Here is a 27,526-nt window from a genome sequence, read left to right on the forward strand (position 1 = left end):
ATCATCGTAGTCCCGACGATGGACAGCTCCACTAATCCCAAGGTCTAAACCAGGCCACCACGGAGTTGGACCCCAAGGACGACGTGACAGAAATTTGATTCGCCTCACTTCCTACCGCTCGTGGTAGGTGGTGCAGATTCGAGTGTTGACCTGCCCCAACACGTCCGGTTCGTCTTGGGACCCTCCCAGATACATTGGGTGGTCCCACAACGACAAATCCCGGCACTAGATGGGAACTCGCACCACTCCCACTTACCCCTACTATAGGCCCACTGGACGATCCCTCAACTCCAGGAGAGGGACTATCCCTTACCTCTGGAGGAGCTCCACTTACCTCTGCACCCCCTTCAATGACCCGTGGGGCCTCTACCAGCACATAGGCTAAATCCCCATCCTCCAATTCATCATCCATCACCAGGGGTTCTGGTGGCTCAGACGGGCCTTCAAGAGTCGGTGTCGGATTACCTTGAATACGGGGTTTTAGGGACATACGGTGGACATGACGGACCTTACCAAGGTCATGCACTGGTGCTACCGTATACACCGACCCACCATCTCGTGGCGCCCGGACTACCTGATATACAGTCGAGCTCCATAGGTCCTGGATCTTATGCCGTCCCAAGAATCCATGTTCACGCAGATAGACCAATTGGCCCTCAACCAGCGGCTGCTCCCTTACCTGTTGGTCATGCTTGGCCTTACGATGTTGGGCTGCCGCTTGCAACCGCTCACGGGCACCCTCAAAGGCCACTTGGAGACGAGCCTGGTGCTCTTCTACCCAATGGTGGACTCTACCCGCTACTGGCTCCTGCACCCGACCAAGCAAAAAATCCACAGGCAGTCTGGGCTCCTGTCCAAACATCAAATAGTAAGGGGTTTCTCCAGTGGCTTGGTGGGGAGTGGTATTATAACAGAAAAGCACCTGGGATAGACAAGAAGCCCAATCCCTCTTCCTCCCGGTGGGCAAAGTCCGCAACAAATTGTGCAAAGTCCGGTTAAACCGTTCGCACTGGCCATTACCGGCTGGATGGTATGCTGTTGTGCGAGACTTGCCCACCTGGTAGAGACTACACAATTGCTGAACAAGACGGGATTCAAAGTTACGGCCCTGATCGGAGTGAATCCGACCTGGAACCCCAAACTTATAAAACCACTCTTCCACCAAGCCACGGGCCACAGTCTCTGCCTGCTGATCCCGAGTAGGGATTGCCACTGTGAATTTACTAAAAACATCTGTCATTACCAGCACGTTTTCATATCCAGAATGGGAAGGCTCCAGGACTGTAAAATCAAGGGCTATTATCTCGTTCGGACGGGAGGCCAGTAGATGTGCCATATAGCTCCGAGCAACTGGTGCAGCCCCCTTGGCCTGCTGACACCGCTCACAGTGCTGTACCCAATGAGCTACATCGGCCGACATTCCCGGCCAGTAACACCGTTGTCGCACCAACTCCAGGGTGCGCTCAGTGCCCTGATGCCCATGACACTGATGTAATTGGGTCAGTACCTCATGTCGTAACACAGCAGGCAGCACCAACTGCAGCACCTCTTCGCCACCATCCGAACGGTAAACTCGTCGATATAGCAGGCCTTCCTGTTCCTCCAAACGATCCCACTGCCGGAGTAGCACTAACACCAGCTTGGACAATTGTCGTCGCTCCTGAGGCCCTGGGCATTGCCCTTGGCGCCAAAACTTAAGGACTGCACCAATGATTGGATCTTCCTCCTGCAACAGCACCAGTTCTGGCCCAGATCGACTTGGCATAGCCTGCATGGCCCTCACAGCAGTGGGTCCTACAACCGCAGCCCGCCTCAATAGTTCAGGAACTACTGTGCCCGACTGACTACTCTCTTCTACAGGCTGTCCCACTGAAGACAACCGTGATAATGCGTCAGCATTCTGGTTCGACCTACCTGACCGGTACTGCACTTCAAAATCAAAAGCCGCTAGTTCGGCCGCCCACCGTTGTTCGGTGGCCCCCAATTTCGCAGTTAACAGATGACTTAGCGGGTTATTATCTGTACGTACAATACAGCGATGTCCCAACAAATATTCACGAAACTTTTCGGCCATGGCCCATTTCAAGGCCAAAAACTCAAGCCGCATGGAACTATATGTGGCGGTATTTCGCTCTGCTGGGCGAAGGCTCCGGCTAGCATAAGCCACTGGTCTCACCTTACCATCAATCTCTTGGGAAAGCACTGCACCTAAGCCTACATGGCTGGCATCGATCTCCAAGATGAACGGGAGTTTCAAATCGGCATATGCGAGAACCGGCGCGGTGGTAAGTTTCTGCTTCAAGGTCCGAAATGCTTGTTCGCACTGTTCAGACCATAATGCTCCCAATTCCTGCCTCCGACTACTCACCTTCCCTCTACCTGCTTCGGTCACTAGCCGATGTAACGGAGCTGCTACCTGGGCAAACCCTTCTACGAATCGCCTATAGTAGCTAACAAAACCCAGAAAGGTGCGCAGCTCTGACACAGTCCTAGGACAGGGCCACTGAGCCACGGCCTCAACCTTACCAGGGTCTGTAGCCACTCCCTGGGATGATATTACATGTCCCAGGTACTGCACCTTTTCCCTAAAAAATGCACACTTTTCCAACTTAACCTTGAGGCCAGCGGCTTGTAGGCGTTCCAGCACCATCCTCAACCTCTGCAGATGATGTTGTACAGAGGAGGAATAAACAATAATATCATCAAGATACAACAAGACAGATTGGTGTCGCTGATCGCCAAAGAGCCGCTCCATCAAACGTTGGAAGGTTCCTGGTGCGTTGCACAGGCCGAAGGGCATACGGTTCCATTCGTATAACCCAAAAGGTGTACAAAAAGCTGTTTTGTGACGATCAGATTCAGCAACAGGGACTTGATTATACCCGCTGGCCAGATCTAACGTGGTAAACCAGCGAGCCCCTGTTAAAGAATCAAGTGTCTCTTCAATTCGCGGCAGCGGGAATGAGTCTTTTCGAGTCTTTGCATTAAGCTGACGGTAGTCTACGCACATGCGTAGGCTACCGTCCTTCTTTTAACCAAAACTACCGGGGAAGCGTATGGACTGCAACTTTCTCGGATCACTTGTGTTTCTAAAAGCTGGCTAATATGAGTCTTAACTAACTCATATTCAGATGGAGGAATTCGTCTATAGCGTTGTCGGACTGGAATCTCATCAATTAAGGGAATTTCATGAGATAGGAGGTCAGTGCAACCCAAGTCTCCCTCACCGGCAGAAAACACACTCTGGAATTCCCGAAGGAGGGCCCTTACCTGTTCCTGTTCCTCGTCCGACAACCCTTGCAATTCTACCTTTTCGACGTGCTCAGCTTCTGACGCAACAACCGTATCACAGGTCGCTATCCGGGCATTACCCATCGATACCTCGGTCAACCCAACGGGTGAATCCACCAGAAACACTTCCCACAATTTCCCAAGGATCGTGGTGGGATACAAAACGGCATCAAGAACACCAACGTTAACAACAGGTACCGAAACCGTACCACCATTCACACGCACTAAAGACGGGGAGGCTAATAAACCAGCAGGCAACCCGGTCTCAAGGGGCTCAAAGAGCACAATCTTATCACTGAACGCGGACGAACACGTTGCGGTTACGAATTTTAGAGTGCCGCCTGGAACACGACACACTCGACGCCCACGAACTTTTACATTACCTCCACATGGGAGAACGCCATCTACCTTTTGACAGGTTTGAAAAGCCTGAGACAATTCAATATCACGCGCCACTAGTGGTAACTCAAATAAAGTGGAACCATACTGCCCGAAAAGCTCCCGGTAGCAGCGACTGAGAACATTCATCCCCAGAATACCGGGGATGCTAGAGCTGCCACCTGGAGGATCACGGACCACCAGTATGCCACAGTCTGATACCACGCGACCACCCAGTTCAATGTCCAATTCCATGTACCCAATATAGGGAATTTCTAATCCATTAGCTGCTTTAAGCTGCAACCAGTGGCATGACAGCAACCGATCCTGGCCCCATGGTTCGAACCTGAGCCTAAAACAGCTCTCTGTAATGGTCGATACCATGGAGCCAGTATCAATCAAACAGGGTACTGAGACACCCCCAATAGTAACAACAAGGTGTGGGCATGAGGAGACTAAACGAGACACGGATACGCCATCATGAAAAACACGGGAGCCACGCATACCCCCAACCGAACTGTGGCTCTGCAGCCCGGTGGGAACTAGTTTCCCGACTGATTGGGGAAATCAGATCTAACTGGCCTTACGTCGCTGGATGACAAATCAACCTGGGAATGAATTGGGGGACCAGGAGAACGATGCTGCCAATTACATTCCCGAGCAAAATGACCAGGCTGCTGACAACGTCGGCAAATCACAGAAGCGGGACGTGGCGAACGACCACGAAACTGGGGACTTTGGCTACGGGCTACAATTTGAGTAAGCTGATCGAGCTGCTTCTGCTGCCGATTCAGCATTTCCCGTAATTCACCCAATTCTGATAAACGACCCCCATGCTCAGAACTTACTCTAGTATCGCCTTGAACCCCACATTGAATTCCCTGCACCAGGGGAGCAGATTGACTACGCCCCCTGGCACCACCTGGCATCCCCTCTCGTTCCCAGCGAATAGCTTCCCCTCACACATCCAACAGTGTTGCAGCAGGCTGACGTCTTGCCAGTTGTTTTAATTCACGGCGTAACGCATTATCTAACACGCATTCAATAAATTGGTCCCTTACTACAACATCAGCATTTAAAATGGGATGCGGTGACTGTTGTTTAAGTCTATCAAATAGACCCAACAATGCCAGAGAGAACTCTTGCAACGTTTCCCCCTCCAACTGTCGCCGCGAATAAAAAGCCTCTTGAAGCGCAACATAGGACTCTGCACATCCATATAACTCACGCAACGCTGAAATAATTTTTTCTGGATTGTCTCTGTCCCTACTCGGTCGATATTTAATTTCGTCTCGCGCTTCTCCTTCGAGATGATCGAACAAAAAGAAGGCTTGTTCAGAAACTGTCATGGTCCGCATGCGCATACACGCCTGAGCTTCTTCGACCCATTCTTCAATGCCTACACCAGACCTACCATTGAATTTTGGACAGCGACGTTCTCGAGGAACGAACACAAAGCGCTCAACAGTACCAATATTTGATTCAACGGGACTAGGCGTTACCGGCCGTGACGCACTATTAGAGGCTGCGCCAGGATCAAGCAACTCAACCGGCGCCCGCTCCTGTCGCAGTCTCTCGTTATCGGCCCTCAACTGGGCCACAAGATCTCTCATTTCCTGTAATTCAGCTTCCATAGCTAACTACTATAAGGGGTACTTACCAGACGAATCTCCACTGTATTGTCACGACTAAAGAACAGAAATACAAAAAAAAACAACAAAAAAACAAAAAAAACAAAAACAATATCACTGTGTCTGAATCTGTGCAACAGCCACTATACCCTGCCGACTTTACGCCAAATGTGGCATTCTGCTATTAACAGCTTTACACAATTAAGCCAAATATGGCAACAGCTCGACTACGCCACCCCGGAAATGGGCCGGGGACCCACGGGTACACAAAGTACCACACACACACAGATAAGCAGTGGCTGGACAGGTATCAGACGACAATGTACATTACACAAACTTTTATTTAATAAACATCAGAAAAATACAAGACCATTCTCTTTAATGTATAAAAGTTAAAAGAGGAGTACGATCACTCATAAAACTTCTTGCACATCCATATAGACATGAGTTTACCGCTTCAAAACTGGGGAATTCGTCTTGCCTATCGGATAAACACAGCAAACACTCGTGCTCTCACAACACAGCACCAACAACACCCGTTGTGAACACTGCAAGCTGACAGCCGAACCACCACCACACACAGAGGACACTGGCTAATACTGGTACCCCAATTCTGAAGGGAAAAGAGAACAGGATGAGACACAAGCGCACACATACAGTAACACTTTCCACCTTATGGTTTAACCAAAAATACGTAGCACATGCTATTAAAGGGATCAGTGTCACAAATCAATAGTGATCGTCCTAGCTGATGTTCATTAATTGTTAAGAGCACAGGATCATACCATAAATATGCATCAAATAAACAAACAGGTGAAACACAAACACTGGTTCCAGAATAAAAATGAGGTCAAAATAACAGCATACACAAAACAACACAATAGTAGTGACAAACACGTAGCGTTTCGCCCCCAATTACCCCCTTTAAATCCACAGATCGCGGAAATTCAAGTCTCTTGAATTTGGCTGGATGCGCCACCGATGGCCGGCAACGCGCTGTTGGTCCGGTCGTCAAGGTGATGACGTGAATTAGTGTTACCTGCAAAGCCGCAGCAATGACATCATCCGGTATACAGCAGAAGAACGGTCGAAGAAATCAACGCGGAGAGAGAAAGAAACCATCCAGCCGTCCGAAAACGTTCCAGTTCATGCATTCATTACAGCTAGGAGATGATATAAATCGTGTTGTTCAACAAGAGGAATTACGATGCTTAACCGCGCCCACAAAGCCTGCTGCAACACCTCCTGGCTCCCGTGTCACTAATAAAATATAAGACATGGCATTAAAAAAAATAGAAATTACCATCCCATTAACCCAAACATGAAATGCACATACCTGCAAATAAAGACTTGCACCACCCCGCACACTCAATGGCGTGCAAGCCACAAGGTTCGCAGAAATAAAGTTGCTCAACGCGTCTACCATACTCCTCAGCCACACTTCAGGACATCAACACGGCGCACCAGAAATGACGTCAGCACCGAGACCCCAAATGACGTGCCCTAGATGTCAGACTCATCCTTTTTTATACAGATGGAATGTACCATTTTGCTCTAATTAACGAAAAGTGGGGGATAACATCACCACAATCTACCCCCCCATTAATCATCGTAGTCCCGACGATGGACAGCTCCACTAATCCCAAGGTCTAAACCAGGCCACCACGGAGTTGGACCCCAAGGACGACGTGACAGAAATTTGATTCGCCTCACTTCCTACCGCTCGTGGTAGGTGGTGCAGATTCGAGTGTTGACCTGCCCCAACACGTCCGGTTCGTCTTGGGACCCTCCCAGATACATTGGGTGGTCCCACAACGACAAATCCCGGCACTAGATGGGAACTCGCACCACTCCCACTTACCCCTACTATAGGCCCACTGGACGATCCCTCAACTCCAGGAGAGGGACTATCCCTTACCTCTGGAGGAGCTCCACTTACCTCTGCACCCCCTTCAATGACCCGTGGGGCCTCTACCAGCACATAGGCTAAATCCCCATCCTCCAATTCATCATCCATCACCAGGGGTTCTGGTGGCTCAGACGGGCCTTCAAGAGTCGGTGTCGGATTACCTTGAATACGGGGTTTTAGGGACATACGGTGGACATGACGGACCTTACCAAGGTCATGCACTGGTGCTACCGTATACACCGACCCACCATCTCGTGGCGCCCGGACTACCTGATATACAGTCGAGCTCCATAGGTCCTGGATCTTATGCCGTCCCAAGAATCCATGTTCACGCAGATAGACCAATTGGCCCTCAACCAGCGGCTGCTCCCTTACCTGTTGGTCATGCTTGGCCTTACGATGTTGGGCTGCCGCTTGCAACCGCTCACGGGCACCCTCAAAGGCCACTTGGAGACGAGCCTGGTGCTCTTCTACCCAATGGTGGACTCTACCCGCTACTGGCTCCTGCACCCGACCAAGCAAAAAATCCACAGGCAGTCTGGGCTCCTGTCCAAACATCAAATAGTAAGGGGTTTCTCCAGTGGCTTGGTGGGGAGTGGTATTATAACAGAAAAGCACCTGGGATAGACAAGAAGCCCAATCCCTCTTCCTCCCGGTGGGCAAAGTCCGCAACAAATTGTGCAAAGTCCGGTTAAACCGTTCGCACTGGCCATTACCGGCTGGATGGTATGCTGTTGTGCGAGACTTGCCCACCTGGTAGAGACTACACAATTGCTGAACAAGACGGGATTCAAAGTTACGGCCCTGATCGGAGTGAATCCGACCTGGAACCCCAAACTTATAAAACCACTCTTCCACCAAGCCACGGGCCACAGTCTCTGCCTGCTGATCCCGAGTAGGGATTGCCACTGTGAATTTACTAAAAACATCTGTCATTACCAGCACGTTTTCATATCCAGAATGGGAAGGCTCCAGGACTGTAAAATCAAGGGCTATTATCTCGTTCGGACGGGAGGCCAGTAGATGTGCCATATAGCTCCGAGCAACTGGTGCAGCCCCCTTGGCCTGCTGACACCGCTCACAGTGCTGTACCCAATGAGCTACATCGGCCGACATTCCCGGCCAGTAACACCGTTGTCGCACCAACTCCAGGGTGCGCTCAGTGCCCTGATGCCCATGACACTGATGTAATTGGGTCAGTACCTCATGTCGTAACACAGCAGGCAGCACCAACTGCAGCACCTCTTCGCCACCATCCGAACGGTAAACTCGTCGATATAGCAGGCCTTCCTGTTCCTCCAAACGATCCCACTGCCGGAGTAGCACTAACACCAGCTTGGACAATTGTCGTCGCTCCTGAGGCCCTGGGCATTGCCCTTGGCGCCAAAACTTAAGGACTGCACCAATGATTGGATCTTCCTCCTGCAACAGCACCAGTTCTGGCCCAGATCGACTTGGCATAGCCTGCATGGCCCTCACAGCAGTGGGTCCTACAACCGCAGCCCGCCTCAATAGTTCAGGAACTACTGTGCCCGACTGACTACTCTCTTCTACAGGCTGTCCCACTGAAGACAACCGTGATAATGCGTCAGCATTCTGGTTCGACCTACCTGACCGGTACTGCACTTCAAAATCAAAAGCCGCTAGTTCGGCCGCCCACCGTTGTTCGGTGGCCCCCAATTTCGCAGTTAACAGATGACTTAGCGGGTTATTATCTGTACGTACAATACAGCGATGTCCCAACAAATATTCACGAAACTTTTCGGCCATGGCCCATTTCAAGGCCAAAAACTCAAGCCGCATGGAACTATATGTGGCGGTATTTCGCTCTGCTGGGCGAAGGCTCCGGCTAGCATAAGCCACTGGTCTCACCTTACCATCAATCTCTTGGGAAAGCACTGCACCTAAGCCTACATGGCTGGCATCGATCTCCAAGATGAACGGGAGTTTAAAATCGGCATATGCGAGAACCGGCGCGGTGGTAAGTTTCTGCTTCAAGGTCCGAAATGCTTGTTCGCACTGTTCAGACCATAATGCTCCCAATTCCTGCCTCCGACTACTCACCTTCCCTCTACCTGCTTCGGTCACTAGCCGATGTAACGGAGCTGCTACCTGGGCAAACCCTTCTACGAATCGCCTATAGTAGCTAACAAAACCCAGAAAGGTGCGCAGCTCTGACACAGTCCTAGGACAGGGCCACTGAGCCACGGCCTCAACCTTACCAGGGTCTGTAGCCACTCCCTGGGATGATATTACATGTCCCAGGTACTGCACCTTTTCCCTAAAAAATGCACACTTTTCCAACTTAACCTTGAGGCCAGCGGCTTGTAGGCGTTCCAGCACCATCCTCAACCTCTGCAGATGATGTTGTACAGAGGAGGAATAAACAATAATATCATCAAGATACAACAAGACAGATTGGTGTCGCTGATCGCCAAAGAGCCGCTCCATCAAACGTTGGAAGGTTCCTGGTGCGTTGCACAGGCCGAAGGGCATACGGTTCCATTCGTATAACCCAAAAGGTGTACAAAAAGCTGTTTTGTGACGATCAGATTCAGCAACAGGGACTTGATTATACCCGCTGGCCAGATCTAACGTGGTAAACCAGCGAGCCCCTGTTAAAGAATCAAGTGTCTCTTCAATTCGCGGCAGCGGGAATGAGTCTTTTCGAGTCTTTGCATTAAGCTGACGGTAGTCTACGCACATGCGTAGGCTACCGTCCTTCTTTTTAACCAAAACTACCGGGGAAGCGTATGGACTGCAACTTTCTCGGATCACTTGTGTTTCTAAAAGCTGGCTAATATGAGTCTTAACTAACTCATATTCAGATGGAGGAATTCGTCTATAGCGTTGTCGGACTGGAATCTCATCAATTAAGGGAATTTCATGAGATAGGAGGTCAGTGCAACCCAAGTCTCCCTCACCGGCAGAAAACACACTCTGGAATTCCCGAAGGAGGGCCCTTACCTGTTCCTGTTCCTCGTCCGACAACCCTTGCAATTCTACCTTTTCGACGTGCTCAGCTTCTGACGCAACAACCGTATCACAGGTCGCTATCCGGGCATTACCCATCGATACCTCGGTCAACCCAACGGGTGAATCCACCAGAAACACTTCCCACAATTTCCCAAGGATCGTGGTGGGATACAAAACGGCATCAAGAACACCAACGTTAACAACAGGTACCGAAACCGTACCACCATTCACACGCACTAAAGACGGGGAGGCTAATAAACCAGCAGGCAACCCGGTCTCAAGGGGCTCAAAGAGCACAATCTTATCACTGAACGCGGACGAACACGTTGCGGTTACGAATTTTAGAGTGCCGCCTGGAACACGACACACTCGACGCCCACGAACTTTTACATTACCTCCACATGGGAGAACGCCATCTACCTTTTGACAGGTTTGAAAAGCCTGAGACAATTCAATATCACGCGCCACTAGTGGTAACTCAAATAAAGTGGAACCATACTGCCCGAAAAGCTCCCGGTAGCAGCGACTGAGAACATTCATCCCCAGAATACCGGGGATGCTAGAGCTGCCACCTGGAGGATCACGGACCACCAGTATGCCACAGTCTGATACCACGCGACCACCCAGTTCAATGTCCAATTCCATGTACCCAATATAGGGAATTTCTAATCCATTAGCTGCTTTAAGCTGCAACCAGTGGCATGACAGCAACCGATCCTGGCCCCATGGTTCGAACCTGAGCCTAAAACAGCTCTCTGTAATGGTCGATACCATGGAGCCAGTATCAATCAAACAGGGTACTGAGACACCCCCAATAGTAACAACAAGGTGTGGGCATGAGGAGACTAAACGAGACACGGATACGCCATCATGAAAAACACGGGAGCCACGCATACCCCCAACCGAACTGTGGCTCTGCAGCCCGGTGGGAACTAGTTTCCCGACTGATTGGGGAAATCAGATCTAACTGGCCTTACGTCGCTGGATGACAAATCAACCTGGGAATGAATTGGGGGACCAGGAGAACGATGCTGCCAATTACATTCCCGAGCAAAATGACCAGGCTGCTGACAACGTCGGCAAATCACAGAAGCGGGACGTGGCGAACGACCACGAAACTGGGGACTTTGGCTACGGGCTACAATTTGAGTAAGCTGATCGAGCTGCTTCTGCTGCCGATTCAGCATTTCCCGTAATTCACCCAATTCTGATAAACGACCCCCATGCTCAGAACTTACTCTAGTATCGCCTTGAACCCCACATTGAATTCCCTGCACCAGGGGAGCAGATTGACTACGCCCCCTGGCACCACCTGGCATCCCCTCTCGTTCCCAGCGAATAGCTTCCCCTCACACATCCAACAGTGTTGCAGCAGGCTGACGTCTTGCCAGTTGTTTTAATTCACGGCGTAACGCATTATCTAACACGCATTCAATAAATTGGTCCCTTACTACAACATCAGCATTTAAAATGGGATGCGGTGACTGTTGTTTAAGTCTATCAAATAGACCCAACAATGCCAGAGAGAACTCTTGCAACGTTTCCCCCTCCAACTGTCGCCGCGAATAAAAAGCCTCTTGAAGCGCAACATAGGACTCTGCACATCCATATAACTCACGCAACGCTGAAATAATTTTTTCTGGATTGTCTCTGTCCCTACTCGGTCGATATTTAATTTCGTCTCGCGCTTCTCCTTCGAGATGATCGAACAAAAAGAAGGCTTGTTCAGAAACTGTCATGGTCCGCATGCGCATACACGCCTGAGCTTCTTCGACCCATTCTTCAATGCCTACACCAGACCTACCATTGAATTTTGGACAGCGACGTTCTCGAGGAACGAACACAAAGCGCTCAACAGTACCAATATTTGATTCAACGGGACTAGGCGTTACCGGCCGTGACGCACTATTAGAGGCTGCGCCAGGATCAAGCAACTCAACCGGCGCCCGCTCCTGTCGCAGTCTCTCGTTATCGGCCCTCAACTGGGCCACAAGATCTCTCATTTCCTGTAATTCAGCTTCCATAGCTAACTACTATAAGGGGTACTTACCAGACGAATCTCCACTGTATTGTCACGACTAAAGAACAGAAATACAAAAAAAAACAACAAAAAAACAAAAAAAACAAAAACAATATCACTGTGTCTGAATCTGTGCAACAGCCACTATACCCTGCCGACTTTACGCCAAATGTGGCATTCTGCTATTAACAGCTTTACACAATTAAGCCAAATATGGCAACAGCTCGACTACGCCACCCCGGAAATGGGCCGGGGACCCACGGGTACACAAAGTACCACACACACACAGATAAGCAGTGGCTGGACAGGTATCAGACGACAATGTACATTACACAAACTTTTATTTAATAAACATCAGAAAAATACAAGACCATTCTCTTTAATGTATAAAAGTTAAAAGAGGAGTACGATCACTCATAAAACTTCTTGCACATCCATATAGACATGAGTTTACCGCTTCAAAACTGGGGAATTCGTCTTGCCTATCGGATAAACACAGCAAACACTCGTGCTCTCACAACACAGCACCAACAACACCCGTTGTGAACACTGCAAGCTGACAGCCGAACCACCACCACACACAGAGGACACTGGCTAATACTGGTACCCCAATTCTGAAGGGAAAAGAGAACAGGATGAGACACAAGCGCACACATACAGTAACACTTTCCACCTTATGGTTTAACCAAAAATACGTAGCACATGCTATTAAAGGGATCAGTGTCACAAATCAATAGTGATCGTCCTAGCTGATGTTCATTAATTGTTAAGAGCACAGGATCATACCATAAATATGCATCAAATAAACAAACAGGTGAAACACAAACACTGGTTCCAGAATAAAAATGAGGTCAAAATAACAGCATACACAAAACAACACAATAGTAGTGACAAACACGTAGCGTTTCGCCCCCAATTACCCCCTTTAAATCCACAGATCGCGGAAATTCAAGTCTCTTGAATTTGGCTGGATGCGCCACCGATGGCCGGCAACGCGCTGTTGGTCCGGTCGTCAAGGTGATGACGTGAATTAGTGTTACCTGCAAAGCCGCAGCAATGACATCATCCGGTATACAGCAGAAGAACGGTCGAAGAAATCAACGCGGAGAGAGAAAGAAACCATCCAGCCGTCCGAAAACGTTCCAGTTCATGCATTCATTACAGCTAGGAGATGATATAAATCGTGTTGTTCAACAAGAGGAATTACGATGCTTAACCGCGCCCACAAAGCCTGCTGCAACACCTCCTGGCTCCCGTGTCACTAATAAAATATAAGACATGGCATTAAAAAAAATAGAAATTACCATCCCATTAACCCAAACATGAAATGCACATACCTGCAAATAAAGACTCGCACCACCCCGCACACTCAATGGCGTGCAAGCCACAAGGTTCGCAGAAATAAAGTTGCTCAACGCGTCTACCATACTCCTCAGCCACACTTCAGGACATCAACACGGCGCACCAGAAATGACGTCAGCACCGAGACCCCAAATGACGTGCCCTAGATGTCAGACTCATCCTTTTTTTTATACAGATGGAATGTACCATTTTGCTCTAATTAACGAAAAGTGGGGGATAACATCACCACATAAACATAGTGGGTTATGTCTTAAGTGACTTAAGTTACTTTTTTCAGCTTTAATAACAATCAGTTTATTTATAATTAATTCACTGAATTAATACACTTAGTACAAAAAAAATAAAATAAAATACTATGGAAGCCAATGGTGGCCCAAAGTGTATTATGGAAGTCAATGGTGGCCCAAAGCAGCCTGGTTACAAACAAATTTATACAGGTTTGGAACAACCTGAGGGTGAGTAAATGATGACAGAATTTTCATTTTTGGGTGAACTATCCCTTTAATTTCTGTAATATTTATTAAAAAGATGTGAAATATAAAAGTGAAGCACAATTTCATTGTCAATTTCATGTTTCTTATATTTTATTTGTTCTACTGTTTGTCATTTGCAATTTCCCATTCCCTTTCCTTGTGCATTTGATTATTACAGTAGCTTTTTTTTTCATTTCATCAGTCAAATCCTCTGAACACCATGCTCCGAGGATCATATTACTTCCAGTTATTGCCTTATTTTAGTAGGACAGTTTCAGTGTGTTGATAACTTGAGAACCGCTGTGACCGGATCATTGAGATTTAATTGAGCTGAACCATATCAGTTGCATTCATGTACAATTTGCTGCAGTGTTGAGCACAAATGCACAGATGAGTTACAAACTTAACCCTCAACCCTTACATTTTAATGGATAACATCTCATTACACTGAATTTAGCACAAACATGTAATTCAGATTATAAACCCTTCCTGATAATCACACTGATATCACTGTTTGTTTTGTTCTCTACATAGGCTATGTGGGTGCAATCTGACTGGTCAGTCCTGTGAAAGTTTGTCTTCAGCTCTACAGTCATCAAAGTCTGTCCTGAAAGAGCTGGACCTGAGTAACAATGACCTGCAGGATTCTGGAGTGAAGCTTCTTTCTGATGGACTGAAGAGTCCAAACTGTCAGCTAGAGATACTGAGGTGTTTAAGAACATATAAGAGATAATTTACAGTAAGCCGGTCGTAGTGTTTGTTGATGATCTGTCTGTTGATGTGTGTATTCTACTCTCTTTCAGCCTTACCCACTGTAGACTCACTGTTCAGTCTTGTGAGAGTTTTTCATCAGTTCTACAATCCTCAAACTGTGTCCTGAGAGAAGTGGACCTGAGTAACAATGACCTGCAGGATTCTGGAGTGAATCTTCTTTCTGATGGACTGAAGACAAACTGTAAGCTGGAGAGTTTGAGGTAAATGGTTTTAATTAACAAAATGCTACCATAATACAGATTTTCTCAGTTGATTTGATATATTTGTTTAAGCTCAGGTCACTTTTCTCCAAACAGTTAACATGGTGATCTGAACACTTTGTAAAGAGTGAAATGTGAAGGCCTATTTGATAACCATACTTCAAATTTGTCCTCTGCAATTGAATCCATGAGGCCTCTCTCAAACAAATATCTATGTTAATTTTGTGGTAAATAAATCAAAATTCTTTTTATTATAATTAACACGACAATGTGCACAAAACTATACTAGGCTAAATTCCTGTTTATTTTTATTTATTTTGATCCAACTATCATAGTTGGTTCAATGAAGCCCAGGTGCCACTTACAGACCTATTATGTGAAGAACATGCAAAATGGTGATGTGAAATGACTTTATTATATTACCATTTTTGATAATTATACATTATCAGTGTAACAGTGAAAACTAACGCGATACTTCATAATGACATATCCCAAGGATAGCATATACAGGGTGAAAAGCAACGCTCCTAGTAATGAACCTTGTGGTACTCTATACTGAACTTGTGATTGATATGACATCTCTTCGTTTACTACTACAAACTGATAACGGTCAGATAAGTATTATTTAAACCATGCCAATGCAATTCCACTAATGCAACATAATTTTCGAGTCTATTCAAAAGAACGTTGTGATAGTGTCAAATGCGGCACTAAGATCTAGTAACACTAACAGAGATACAACCACGATCTGATAAGAGCAAATCATTAGTAACTCTAGAGCAGTCTCAGTACTATTGTACAGACTAAATCCTGACAGGAAATCCTAACAGATACCATTTCTTTTTAAAAAAGGAACATTGTTGTGAGGATACTCCCTTTTTTAGTATTTTTGAGAGAAAGGTTAGATTTGAGATCAGCCTGCAATTGATTAATTCTCTAAGATATTTGTAATGGGGAGCCAGTTTTGCAGCCTTGGTTAAATGTAGTATACACAAGACTAGAAAATGATCTGATATGTCATCGCTCTGCTGAAGAATTTCAGTGGCGTCAACATCAATTCCATGTGACAATATTAGATGTAAAGTATGATTATGACAATGAGTGGGTCCTGGCACATGTTGTCTAACTCCAATAGAGTTTAGAATGTCTGTAAATGTAAATCTACAATGAGACGGCAAAAATAAATCTTTAACAAATAAGTATTGTCTGATTACCTGTGGCAATTGTTTTCATGAGTTCACACTTACAAATGATTGAATAGAGTTAATATATATATATATATATATATATATATATATATATATATATATATATATATATATATATATATATATATATATATATAATAAGCATATTTGGTGTACTGTCCAAGAGGATCGAAGGCTCTGAGCTTGGAATTTAGCCCAAACCCAAAGTTGTCCCCATATCCCCAAGCCAAGAGTGAGGAGCAGGGTGGTGGAGGGATGCAGAAAACTGTTGAAGTAACTAAAGGCGAGTCGGCTCTTTTAATTAGTGACACTTAGCCTACATTTTAAAAACTTTATGGCAAAAAATTTGGCAACATTTTATTCTGAATATGGCAACATTTTTATTAAAAATATTTATTTGAATAGGGCAACATTTGTATTTTAAAACCTTTATTTTAATATGGAAACATGACACCTCATTCTACAATATTTCTATGATTAAATCGCTGACTCCTTCCCCATCAGCCAATCACTGTGTGTATACTCCATAGCAACGAGGTCAGCCCCGCCCTTACTCTTAGCCTAAGACTTCAGTCTATTCCTTAGTAAAAGTTGGTCTCAGCAGCTTTTTGAATAGGTTTTAAGAGAAATCTTAGCTAAGAACTTTTACTGCTATTTAGGAGAACTCTTAGTGGTAAGATAAAATGTTTTGTGAATACGGCCCCTGATTATTATTATTTCTGTTCTGAGTCTGCACCTTTGCTGACAGTCTCTCTATGCCTTGCATTGGGCTCTCTTCTTTCATTTTCGTTTTCTTTTTTGTCTCAATATCTCTGGCACAGTCCTGTTTCCTTTTCTGCAAATACTCTGCTCTGTGTTGATGTTCTGCATCCCTACACTGCCTCTAAAGTTTGTGTCTTGGTGTCTCAGCTGCACTCAGTTACTTGACAAATATGGAATTAGATTTGTGGCAAATATTTTGACTAACTTTTCAATAAACTTATAAAAATATAAATTAAATATTAATGAGAAAACTCTTTGAAATTGGAAAAAATAATTAACTGTGCCATACTGGTACAAATCACTCATGTGGGCAGGGTTGACAGCAAGTTTTTGATTGACAGTGAGTTTTTGACCTGAAAGTGAACATCTCATTGTCATGTTTTAAAGTGTGTGTGTGAGAATCTGCAAGCGCCTTCATATTTTTAGTAACAAAGTTAGAAATGTTGTTTTAATTTTTTTTTTTTTTTTTTTAATTCTTTCTTTCACTATTACTTTCCATTTAAATGCAAGATATAATGTCCAATGTTTGGGGGAATATTTCTTTCTTCCTGATAATGCTAATTGAACACAATGATTTTTTTAGGAAATGACAGAGAGATCATTTAAATAAGACCACTGGTGTCCAGTGATAATTTTGAAATACTTTATTACTGTTTTTAAGTATATTTCTACTTTACTGGAGTATAAATGTTTCTATTGACTTCACTTTTGTTACTTTTGAGACTGAAGCTACAGAAAATAACAGCTACCACCCAAATGACTGTGTTAGTGACATCTGACTTATAATCTAATGTGATGTGGATTGTTGTTGTGTGTTTGTAGGTTGTCTGGCTGTATGGTGACAGAGGAAGGCTGTGGTTATGTGTCTTCAGCTCTGAGTTCAAACCCCTCACACCTGAGAGAGCTGGATCTGAGCTACAATCACCCAGGAGACTCAGGAGTGAAGCTACTCGCTGACAAAGTCAAGTATGTTAAGCATGAAGGATGAATACATCTAATTAACATATATGTAATAATAATAATAATAATAAATAAAAATAAATTAGAGAGTTGCATGGCAATAAAGGAGCACAGTAAAATCCTCAAAATTATCACTTGCTCTGAGTCTATATGAGTCCAGTATACAGAGAGTAAAAGAGTAACACTAAAACAGTGTTGAAGCTAATAAGATAATTAAATGATTGAGTGAGGATTGAGAATTAGTGATGAACTCCTGCTGTTCACTGCAGATCTATGTTTCACATCGAAACAATGTTGATCTCCGACCAACATTGATCCAACATCTTTTTGCTCATCAAAGGCTACGTTCAGACTTTCAGTCCAAATCTGACTTTTACCCAGTTGAATCCAGTATCCAAGACTCTTAGCCAATTGGATCCCAGGACCACATCTAACTGTTGGATATAGTTGTATAGTGTTTATGTTAAATTTGTAAATTTAAAATAAATTACAAACATTTGAAGCAGGAAAGTATTAAATGGTTAAAATATAAAACATTAAAACTCTAAAGTAACATTGCTAATTCCAGTCGGCTACTCGCTTGATTATTGAGGCGTCTCTGCTATTGTTCACGAGCTTTGTCACCGTTAAGCCACAAATGGTAACCCCAAAGTTTTAGGGTTTGATTCTCAATACTGGCAGGAAATTAGGTACCCTTGAGGCACCCAAGGCACCTAAAGGCCCCAATATACTTCAAATGAAATCAAAGAACAAACTGATGTGACGTCATTTCGAACAAAATCAGGCCAAAATGAAGATTGTTTTGTGTACTTTTTGGAAGTTTGAAACGGATTGCCAAAGCAAACATTCAGGAAAAGTTCGCTCCAGCTGCAAAACACCTTCGTACTACCATTGGTCAGTGATGATAACGTAATAGGAGGTGTGCGCCGAAGCTCCACCTTCACTCGCGTGGGACGTGTCTTTGACTCATTTCGTGTGTTTGAGTTAATCGAGGTAAGAGCTCTGTGGGTGAAAACAAACTGGAAAGCCACTTTATAGTACAAAATTAAGTTCTGCTTGAAAAACGTTGTTAGTGCCTAATTTTTTTTACATGTTTGATACTGTAAAGCTGTTTGATTTTAAGCAATCTACTGAATAAAGTGCTATATAAACATGACGTGACTGGAGTGCTAATCTGCAGAGCTGGTGCTAACATACCCATGTTATGCTTGCTGTTTTCTCATTTTTGTTGAGTTTATTTTGTCACTGAGAAGAAAGTGCACAGCACATATTTACATATTCATCTAACCATCGCTTTCAGCAGTGTGGGCGGTGTCAGATGTTAGTTTACAGTATATCGCTGTACACGCATTTCAAACTTTGTTTTACCCCTAACTGTAGAACGAAAAAGAACGTTTGAAGTATATCGGGGCCTTAACCCCCAATCAACAAAAATCCCCAAAAACATTTGAGTTTATTTTTTCCTTTCTAAAATTTACATCTAACGCCAGCTTCACACGTACTCCGTTCTGCAGTGTGTATGTGTTGCATGTTGCAGTACATATGTGTCTCAGAAGCAGCACGCGCCATTGTGCTTTCACATATTACGCATTTGCAGTGTGCTACTGATCTGCAGCTTCTGTGTCATGGACTTATTCATATTTAAAAACAAAAATATAAACAACATAATATTTAATTGATTAATTAATTAATTAATTTAATTAATCCCACTTCATCTTAGTGCAAAGCATGATGGGAAGTGAAAGTCCTGTTTGATTGGGTTAGTGACTGAAACATGTTATTTCAATATGAAAACATCAAGTGAGATCTAGTAACCATTTCAAGTCAATTTAACAGGAAGAAATCAAATCTGAACCAGAAACAATGCTGTTAAATCAAAATAAATTGTTTAAATAAAGTGAACAGCACCCAAAAAAAAATAAAAAAAAATTATATATTTATATATATATATATAAGAAATACATGTGTCTTCTTTGAAACACAACATTAATCTGAAGTTAAACCTCCTCCTGGTAGGTTTAATTTAAGCCTCAGTTTAGTCCTGGAGTAGCTCTAGTCTTCCTCCAGGAAATCAGCTTATTAAACTCTGGACTAGACTAAGTCTAGGACTATTTTAAACCATGACAGAGAAAGCAGATTTCTGTTATTCTGTCTTAAAAAGCCATTTTATTGCTGGACTAGGCTTAATCTCTGTCCGGGAAACCGCCCCAAAATAACTTACCATCCACACCAATGGCTGATGACACGCCTCCCATGCCTTTTCTTTAGCATTTAAATCTTAGGCTATATAAAATGTCTCACCGGTCATGCAGAAATTTGTTTCTATACTTCAATAATCAACTGAGTGACATTTATTGTACAGCCTTGTTTTTATGTAGTTCTCAGACACCAGCCTGTCACATGATTATCACTTTTTGCGAAGATGTAAGGCCCTCGCCTTGACATAACATAACAAACTGTGCAGTGCATTTCACATAAAAAAAAACAAACTTTTAATATAATTTTGACCACGTTAGTTACTTTTGCTACTCATGGCAAGTGTTTTGCTTTTCTTTGCTTTACCCCAGGCTTAAAGTAAAAAGATGACTGTGAAAAACAGTAGTATAATTGAATTAAATGCATTTATGGTGAGGTTACTACATTCTGACATCAATCTGTGTTGATTTTGAGGACGAACAATGTACTGTCGCTTTAATTCAGTGTGTGTAGCACAGCAAAAATAGACTCGTGCGTGAATGATCGCTGCACTGCTGCAGATGCAACACTCCTGAAATGCATTGCTGGACCGCATCCAAGTGCTCTATCCTGTTAATATGGGCACCGGAGAAATATGTGCCACATACACACTGCAGACAGAGTATGTGTGAACCTGGTGGGAGTACAAACTACTACTGCCAGACCTTACCCTATGCCAGGGTCATACATGAACTTTTCCATTGAGGAGCTGCTTGCAATTGATTTCCAGGGGCTTTTTTTACCTTCATAAGGACAATTTTTATGATTACCTGTGTTGTGTTTTATGTTAAATAAAACTCATTCCAGGGTCATTATTGTCAATTAAAGGGTTAGTTCACTCAAAAATGAAAATTATCCCATGATTTAATCACCCTTCACACCATCCTAGGTGTATATGACTATCTTTATTCAGACAAACACAATCGGAGTTATATTTAAAAATAACCTGGCTCCTCTAAGCTTTATAATGGTCAGTGATGGGAATAATGGCGTTATAAATAAACAGCGTTAATGCTGTTACTTTTTTAGTAACGAGTAATCAAACAAATTACTTTTTCTCCTGTTACAGCGGCATTACCGTTACTGACATAAAAAATATGCTGCGTTACTATAATTGAGCTCACTGAAGCGGTAGGTTAGTAGGCTCTCTCTCAGCATAGGACCTGAAAAGTGTTTTATCTGGTGTGTGTTGGGGTTAGTCATACACAAATATAATTTTACACTGATAATAATGTACGATGCTTTGTGTGTGTGTGTGTGTGTGTGTGTGTGTGTGTGTGTGTGTGTGTGTGTGTGAGTGTGTGAGTTCACTGATTAAATGTGTATTTACTGACACTATGTTTCTGTTGCAGTGTGGATCATGGAGGAGAGTTCAGGATTAGAGCAGGACTGCACAAATGTATGTCTACACACACACACACGCACACATACTTGTTTTTGTGAAATGTGGGGACATTCCATAGGCGTAATGGTTTTTATACTGTACAAACCGTATTTACTATCCCCCTACACTACCCCTAACCCTAAACCTAACCCTCACAGGAAACTGTGCACACTTTTACTTTGTCACAAAAACTCATTCTGTGTGATTTATAAGCCTTTTGAAAAGTGGGGACATGCTGAATGTCCTCATATTTCACCTCTTTTTGTAATACCCATGTCATACCCATGTCATTATACACATTTGTGTCCTGATATTTCACAAAAACAAGTACACACACACACACGCACACACACACACATATATATATGGGTACAATGGACAATGGATTTTTCGCTATTCTCAAAGTAGATGATTAGAGGAAAAATATATATGTTTGTATTGAATATTGATGGAGCAGCAGATTTTGTGTGAAAATAAGTGGTTAATTTTGTTTAAAAATCTTATAGATGTATGAGGTGGTGAGGACACACATGGGGTAAAAGGCACACAGTGTTCATACAGATACTTTAGCTAAAATAATGTTTTTAGTAATGTGAAAGTAAATACTTGTTCAAAAGAATCACTTTAGCAAAGTTTGTACTATTTTCTGTTTATTTTAAAAAACAGAAGAATTAATTTTTGTTCAATAAATATACTGTTATTAAACTAGTGTTAATAATGTTAATATAACAATATATTTTGAAAACACAGAAACAAAATTACTCTAAAAAGTAAAGCATTGAAAACATTGAATGAGATTCCATAATATTAATATAGATTTATAGTAGTTAAGTCAAGTCACCTTTATTTATATCGCACTTTTTACAATGCAGATTGTGTCGAAGCAGATTAAATTAATGTAGTAACAATAAATTATACTGTATTATATGATTAATATAATATTTTTTAAATATGACTGTTTCATTATAAATATGGGTATTGTCTCTAATATGGATACCCAATTTGATAAATGATATTCGCCATCTCACTCCATGTCACAACAAATGAAAAAGTCAGCAAACTATTCATTATCATGTTAATTATGGTGCCTTTTTACCCCAAATACCATACTTTTACATCTTCACCCGTTATTGAAAAACTGTTGCTTGAATTACCTTCAACAGAACTGAAAATCATTTAGAAGACCTAAATGACCTGTCTGAAAATACAAACATTAATTTAATCGATTCTCATTTGCTACTTAAATCAACAAAATTTTAAAAAAAAATCAAATATTGATGTTCCCTTACTCAGGGAACAGGGGTTACACTCGTAACCCGAGACGTTCCCTTTCGTGGGAACTATCGACGCTACGTCGGATGACGTGATGGGAACGCAATCCCAACTACGCCGTGTCTCCGAGTGCCTGGCTGCTATCTTGTAGCACCCTGGCCCCCGGAGTGATGTTAAGGGGAAGATTGTAAAATCTGATAAAGGTGTGCTGGGATGACCATCCAGCCGCACCACAAATGTCGTCCATAGAGACACCAGATAGGAGAGCTCTGGACGCGGCCATACCTCTCGTGGAGTGAGCACGCACCATCAGAGGACATGGGCGCCCCACCGTCTCATACGCAAGTGAGATGGCCTCGACCACCCACTTGCTCATCTGCTGTTTAGATGCTGGGCCCCCCTTCTTAGGGGACCCATAACATACAAACAATTGTTCTGTTTTTCTCCACAGGGCAGCTCTGTGAACATACGCATCTAAAGCTCTTACAGGGCAAAGCAGATTCTTCCTTTCCTGATCCAAATTCACAAAAGGATGCGGGCAGAAAGCCTCAAGTACAATGGGGCCTGGGACCCTCGTCGGAACCTTTGGAACATAGCTCGGCCTGGTATGCAGAAAGGCTTTCACCATACCAGGCGCGAACTCAAGACAATATGGAGCGACTGACAGCGCTTGTAAATCACCAATTCTCTTCAGAGGAGAGACGGCCAAGAGAAAGATGGTTTTAAGTGTCAGGAACTTGTCTGACACCTCCTCTATTGGCTCGAAGGGAGCCTCAGCCAGCCCTTGGAGCACAATAGCGAGGTCCCAACCCCAGGTCTCAACCTGACTGCACCACTAAGGAAGCATACTACTAGGGGGTCTTGACCCAGCGAGGAGCCCCCTATAGGGATATGATGAGCCGAAATAGAGGCCACATATACTTTCAGCGTGGAAGGGGTTAAACCTTCCGAGAACTTTTCCTGAAGGAACCGAAGCACGTCTGAGACTGAAGAATGGACCGGGTCCAAATTATGCTGTTCACACCACACAGAAAACAATTTCCATTTAGATAAGTACAACTTCCTCGTGGAGGGAGCTCTGGAGTGAAGGATGGTCTCCACAACCTCGGTTGAGAGACCAGTTCCTATGAGCCTTGCCCCCTCAGGGGCCAGGCCCACAGTTTCCACATTTCTGGGCGGGGATGGAGAATCGTGCCGCCCGCTTGAGACAGGAGATCCTGCCTGAGGGGAAGCTCTAAGGGAGAGCCGTGCAGTAGAGACATTATGTCCGAAAACCATATTCTGGTCGGCCAGTAAGGGGCCACCACCAGCCTCGGCCATGTCTGTAGCATGGCATCCAGCCCTAGAGGTGCTGGGTGCTGAAGTGAGTACCACAGGGGGCACTGAGCTGACTCCTCTGTGGCAAATAGATCGACTTGAGCTCGACCGAAAGTTTTCCATATCAACTCCACCACCTCGGTGTGGAGTTTCCATTCCCCCCGTCTCGCGCCCTGCCTCGACAGGGCGTCTGCTCCCACATTCAACCGCCCGGGGATGTAAGCTGCTCTCAACGAGGGACCAGAGGAGGATGCGACTGGCCAACTTGGATAATGGGCGAGACCGCAAACCCCCCTGATGGTTGATGTACGAGACCACAGCAGTGTTGTCTGTACGGACCAGCACATGATGGTCTCTCAGGTCAGGGAGGAAGTGTTTCAATGCAAGAAACACCGCCATCATCTCCAGCCGATTTATGTGCCAGGAGCGCTGATGGTCCTGGGAAAACCCCTTGGTCCTGAGCCACCACTGTAGGGGTCTCATGTGCAGAAGGCCAAAAGTAATAACGTTGGACGCAGCTGCCATCAGACCCACCAGTCTGCGGGCTGTACAGCCGATACTGCACGGGTCTCTTCCACGACCTCGACACCTCGGCATGGAGGTCGGGAAAGAACGGCAGACCCCGGCGCTGAGGCAGTGACCGAGGGGGAAGAAAGCGTTCATCCAGTTTGCTTTTAACTCTGGACTCAGATTTCTCCGTGGGCCATTCGATATTTAACTTTTCAACAGCCCTGGTCACCACCTCTAATAGCTTCTCATAAGCTGGTGTTGCTGATGGCGGTTCATCATCGACGCTCTCTACATCAACCTCCTCGGAGGAAGATATATTGAGCATCGGTGTCTCTCTTCGGGGGGAAGAAACCGCTACGTGTGCTTCCGCCGCCAAAGGAGAGACACTGGGTCTAGCGGGTATGGGAAGCGATAAGGCAGAGCCCGTCTCTTCCCCCTCCGCTAGATCCATCTGTGAACCCCACGAGTGCAGCCTACGCTGTGCCTCGGCAGCAGCGGGACCAGACCCGCGGGGAACACTCGCCTCGGCGCCCTCCTCGGAGAGCGCTTGACGCGATCGCAGCACTCTGAGGGTGAGCCGCTCACAATGCACACAGATGGCTCCCTTGAGAGCTGCCTGTGCATGCTCAACCCCCAGGCATTTAACACACATGTCGTGTGTATCCCAAACCACAATAAAGCGTGGGCAGGGAGGAGCACACTTTCTAAATTGCTGCTTTTCCACCATAATAACTGTGTCTTATATATATTGTGCTTGAAACTCTTGTCCTCGGACGAAGAGATCACCGTGTGAATGTATCAGACAGACAACAATAAATAAGACAAACAAGATACAGAGAGTGCTTGCTGAAGACAACAGAAGCTGGCGTGCTTTGTGTTCAGGTGTGCTTTATAGCTTCCTGATCCGTGACGTCACCCGCCTCTGACGTCGCGTCTTTTCATTGGTTGGATACAGAGGGACTTCACGAACACAAAATACAGAGGGCTCCCTTCATGTCATCCGACGTAGCGTCGATAGTTCCCACGAAAGGGAACTGTATTTTTCCGCTTTTTTCAAGGTAAATTTAGGTGTCTTTCCAAAAAAAGGATATTTGCAGACTCCAAAAGGACACCAAATAACCAAATGACTTCATATTATTTATACATTTATGTACTTCAAAGCACCATAAAAAAATCACTGCAAAACACGTTTGTGAATTCACAGTGTATAGTGTATAGTACATTTTAGACGAGTAAAGGTGCGACACTGAACAGGACCACATGGAGATGCCAAAAAACCCTAAACCAACCTTGACCTGCATATTTACTAAAGTTCACAGCAACATACACAGGACAAATCCAAACATGATCCTATCATAGTAAAACACCAGAGATGAAGGCGATGCTGAAACACTGCAGCCTTGTGCACTTATTCAGTTCAGCGCTTTGACAATATTGCTCCTGTTATCAGCTGCGGTGCAAACTTGTTGCTCAGCTCTCAAACTCCAAGAAACATCTGCGATGATCTCCCCGGTGTGTTTATTCGGAGAGTGAGTTAACTGGTTTGCAGACAAGTGGATTTCAGCTCCAGCCATCAATAAAATGAATGGTGAGACTGATGTAGGGCTCCTATAGATCAGAAGTGTTATCTGAGAAAGCTTCTGTGACTGCTGTTCCTGAACTTTAAAATACAGTTTCAGGAGCGCATCCTGGGCAAAGTATTTATTTATTTAAGTCTTTAGCAGCCGTTTGAAGCCAGGTGAATGTGAAACGTGACCGCCGGATTTCTTCCAACTATGTCTCACATATGGTTCACCGCAAGAGAATGAATCGACGGGCTTTATGTGTTTCGGGACGACAGGTCCACCAGATGCTGGCTCAGAGTTTCATCCATTATTTTGATTGGTATCGGTTATCTGAAAAACAAAACACTAGGGATGTAACAGTTCACTCCAATTCACGATTCGATACGATTCACGATACTGGTTTCACGATTTGATCTTCTCACTATTTACTAACAAAATGAGATTTAAATGAGAAAATGTCTTTTTATTATTTCTCACACAAAATTCTGCACATTTCTTTGTGAAATATCTTTATAACTAAACTGAAGTTACAAATAAAATAAATCTCTTGATACGAGCTCATCTGTGGTGATGTGTGAAGCAGTAGCGCTGTCATATCTGGATATAACATGTTACACCCCAATGACAGTGACAGCATTTCCCCTGACGTCACTGGATAGCTCCGCCCTCGAGCCACAGCATGTGACAGGAAGAGACGACGAGTCGATTAGAGGGGGAGGTTCATGTTTTTGATTAAAGATTACGAGGGCACAAAAATAATAATGAAGTGCACGAATAAATATTGATGATAAATACTACAATATTCCATAAGAAAAAAAAGAGTTAAATACAGTAAAATACACTTTATTTTAGTACACTTAGTACACATCTATAATGTACTTAAAGTGCTCTATTTTCGTGCACTTATTTTGTACTTAATGTACTAAAAGCTCTTCTTTAGTACTTCTTAGATGTTCTTAAGATGATCTTAAGTGTACTCAACTGTGCTATTTTGAGACAGCATGAAATATGAACTTAAATGTGCTTTTAATATTCTATCTCTGTATTTAAAACATGTATTTAATTAACACTTGTAGTACACTATGGGTTCAAGAGTTCTTTATTACAGAGGTGATACGACATTAAAACACTCTTCTTTATACAAACAGCAACTAAAAACTGCAGCATCTTCATCTGATCGCGTCTGATTGGTCAGATTGAATGTAGCTGCATTGAAAAAGAGGCGCTGTTACACTTTGTATCAAAACTACGACTGGAACAGAAAAATAAATTTAATCAAATACAAATCTTACCTGGAGT

The 27,526-nt window shown here is 44.3% G+C and overlaps 2 protein-coding genes and 1 long non-coding RNA gene across 3 annotated transcripts in view; 1 reads left to right on the top strand and 2 right to left on the bottom strand.

The window, feature by feature from the left end:
• LOC137025110 (NACHT, LRR and PYD domains-containing protein 3-like) overlaps positions 1-27,526 on the top strand; it is a 54,913-nt gene that overhangs the window by 17,310 nt on the left and 10,077 nt on the right. The window contains exons 4-7 of the mRNA XM_067393142.1: positions 14,575-14,748; positions 14,844-15,014; positions 17,807-17,950; positions 21,532-21,578. Coding sequence (XP_067249243.1) covers positions 14,575-14,748; positions 14,844-15,014; positions 17,807-17,950; positions 21,532-21,578 — 536 coding nt within the window. The remainder of the gene's footprint in view (positions 1-14,574; positions 14,749-14,843; positions 15,015-17,806; positions 17,951-21,531; positions 21,579-27,526) is intronic.
• Positions 32-12,209, bottom strand: LOC137024256 (uncharacterized). The gene is made up of 5 exons (XM_067391580.1): positions 11,990-12,209; positions 7,056-11,030; positions 3,271-4,124; positions 1,949-3,028; positions 32-1,108 (listed from the first exon to the last, which is right to left on the bottom strand). The coding sequence occupies exons 1-5, from the start codon at positions 12,207-12,209 to the stop codon at positions 32-34; spliced, it is 7,206 nt and encodes a 2,401-aa protein (XP_067247681.1).
• On the bottom strand, positions 12,437-13,664 carry LOC137023998 (uncharacterized). The gene is made up of 3 exons (XR_010895610.1): positions 13,543-13,664; positions 13,246-13,466; positions 12,437-12,819 (listed from the first exon to the last, which is right to left on the bottom strand). It is a non-coding gene; the product is annotated as an uncharacterized lncRNA (long non-coding RNA).

This window comes from Chanodichthys erythropterus, chromosome 8, assembly GCF_024489055.1.
Source record: "Chanodichthys erythropterus isolate Z2021 chromosome 8, ASM2448905v1, whole genome shotgun sequence".
NCBI classification, from domain to species: Eukaryota; Metazoa; Chordata; class Actinopteri; order Cypriniformes; family Xenocyprididae; genus Chanodichthys; species Chanodichthys erythropterus.

What these genes read in the sequence shown, in the direction of transcription:
- LOC137024256 (XM_067391580.1), bottom strand. Translation starts at nt 12,209, where the DNA reads ATGGAAGCTGAATTACAGGAAATGAGAGATCTTGTGGCCCAGTTGAGG. An exon ending in TCGCTGTCCAAAATTCAATG is followed by an intron (nt 11,031 to 11,989) that starts GTAGGTCTGGTG and finishes TGTCTCGTTTAG; the next exon opens with TCTCCTCATGCCCACACCTT. An exon ending in AACGGTGGGCGGCCGAACTA is followed by an intron (nt 1,109 to 1,948) that starts GCGGCTTTTGAT and finishes CACTCCGATCAG; the next exon opens with GGCCGTAACTTTGAATCCCG.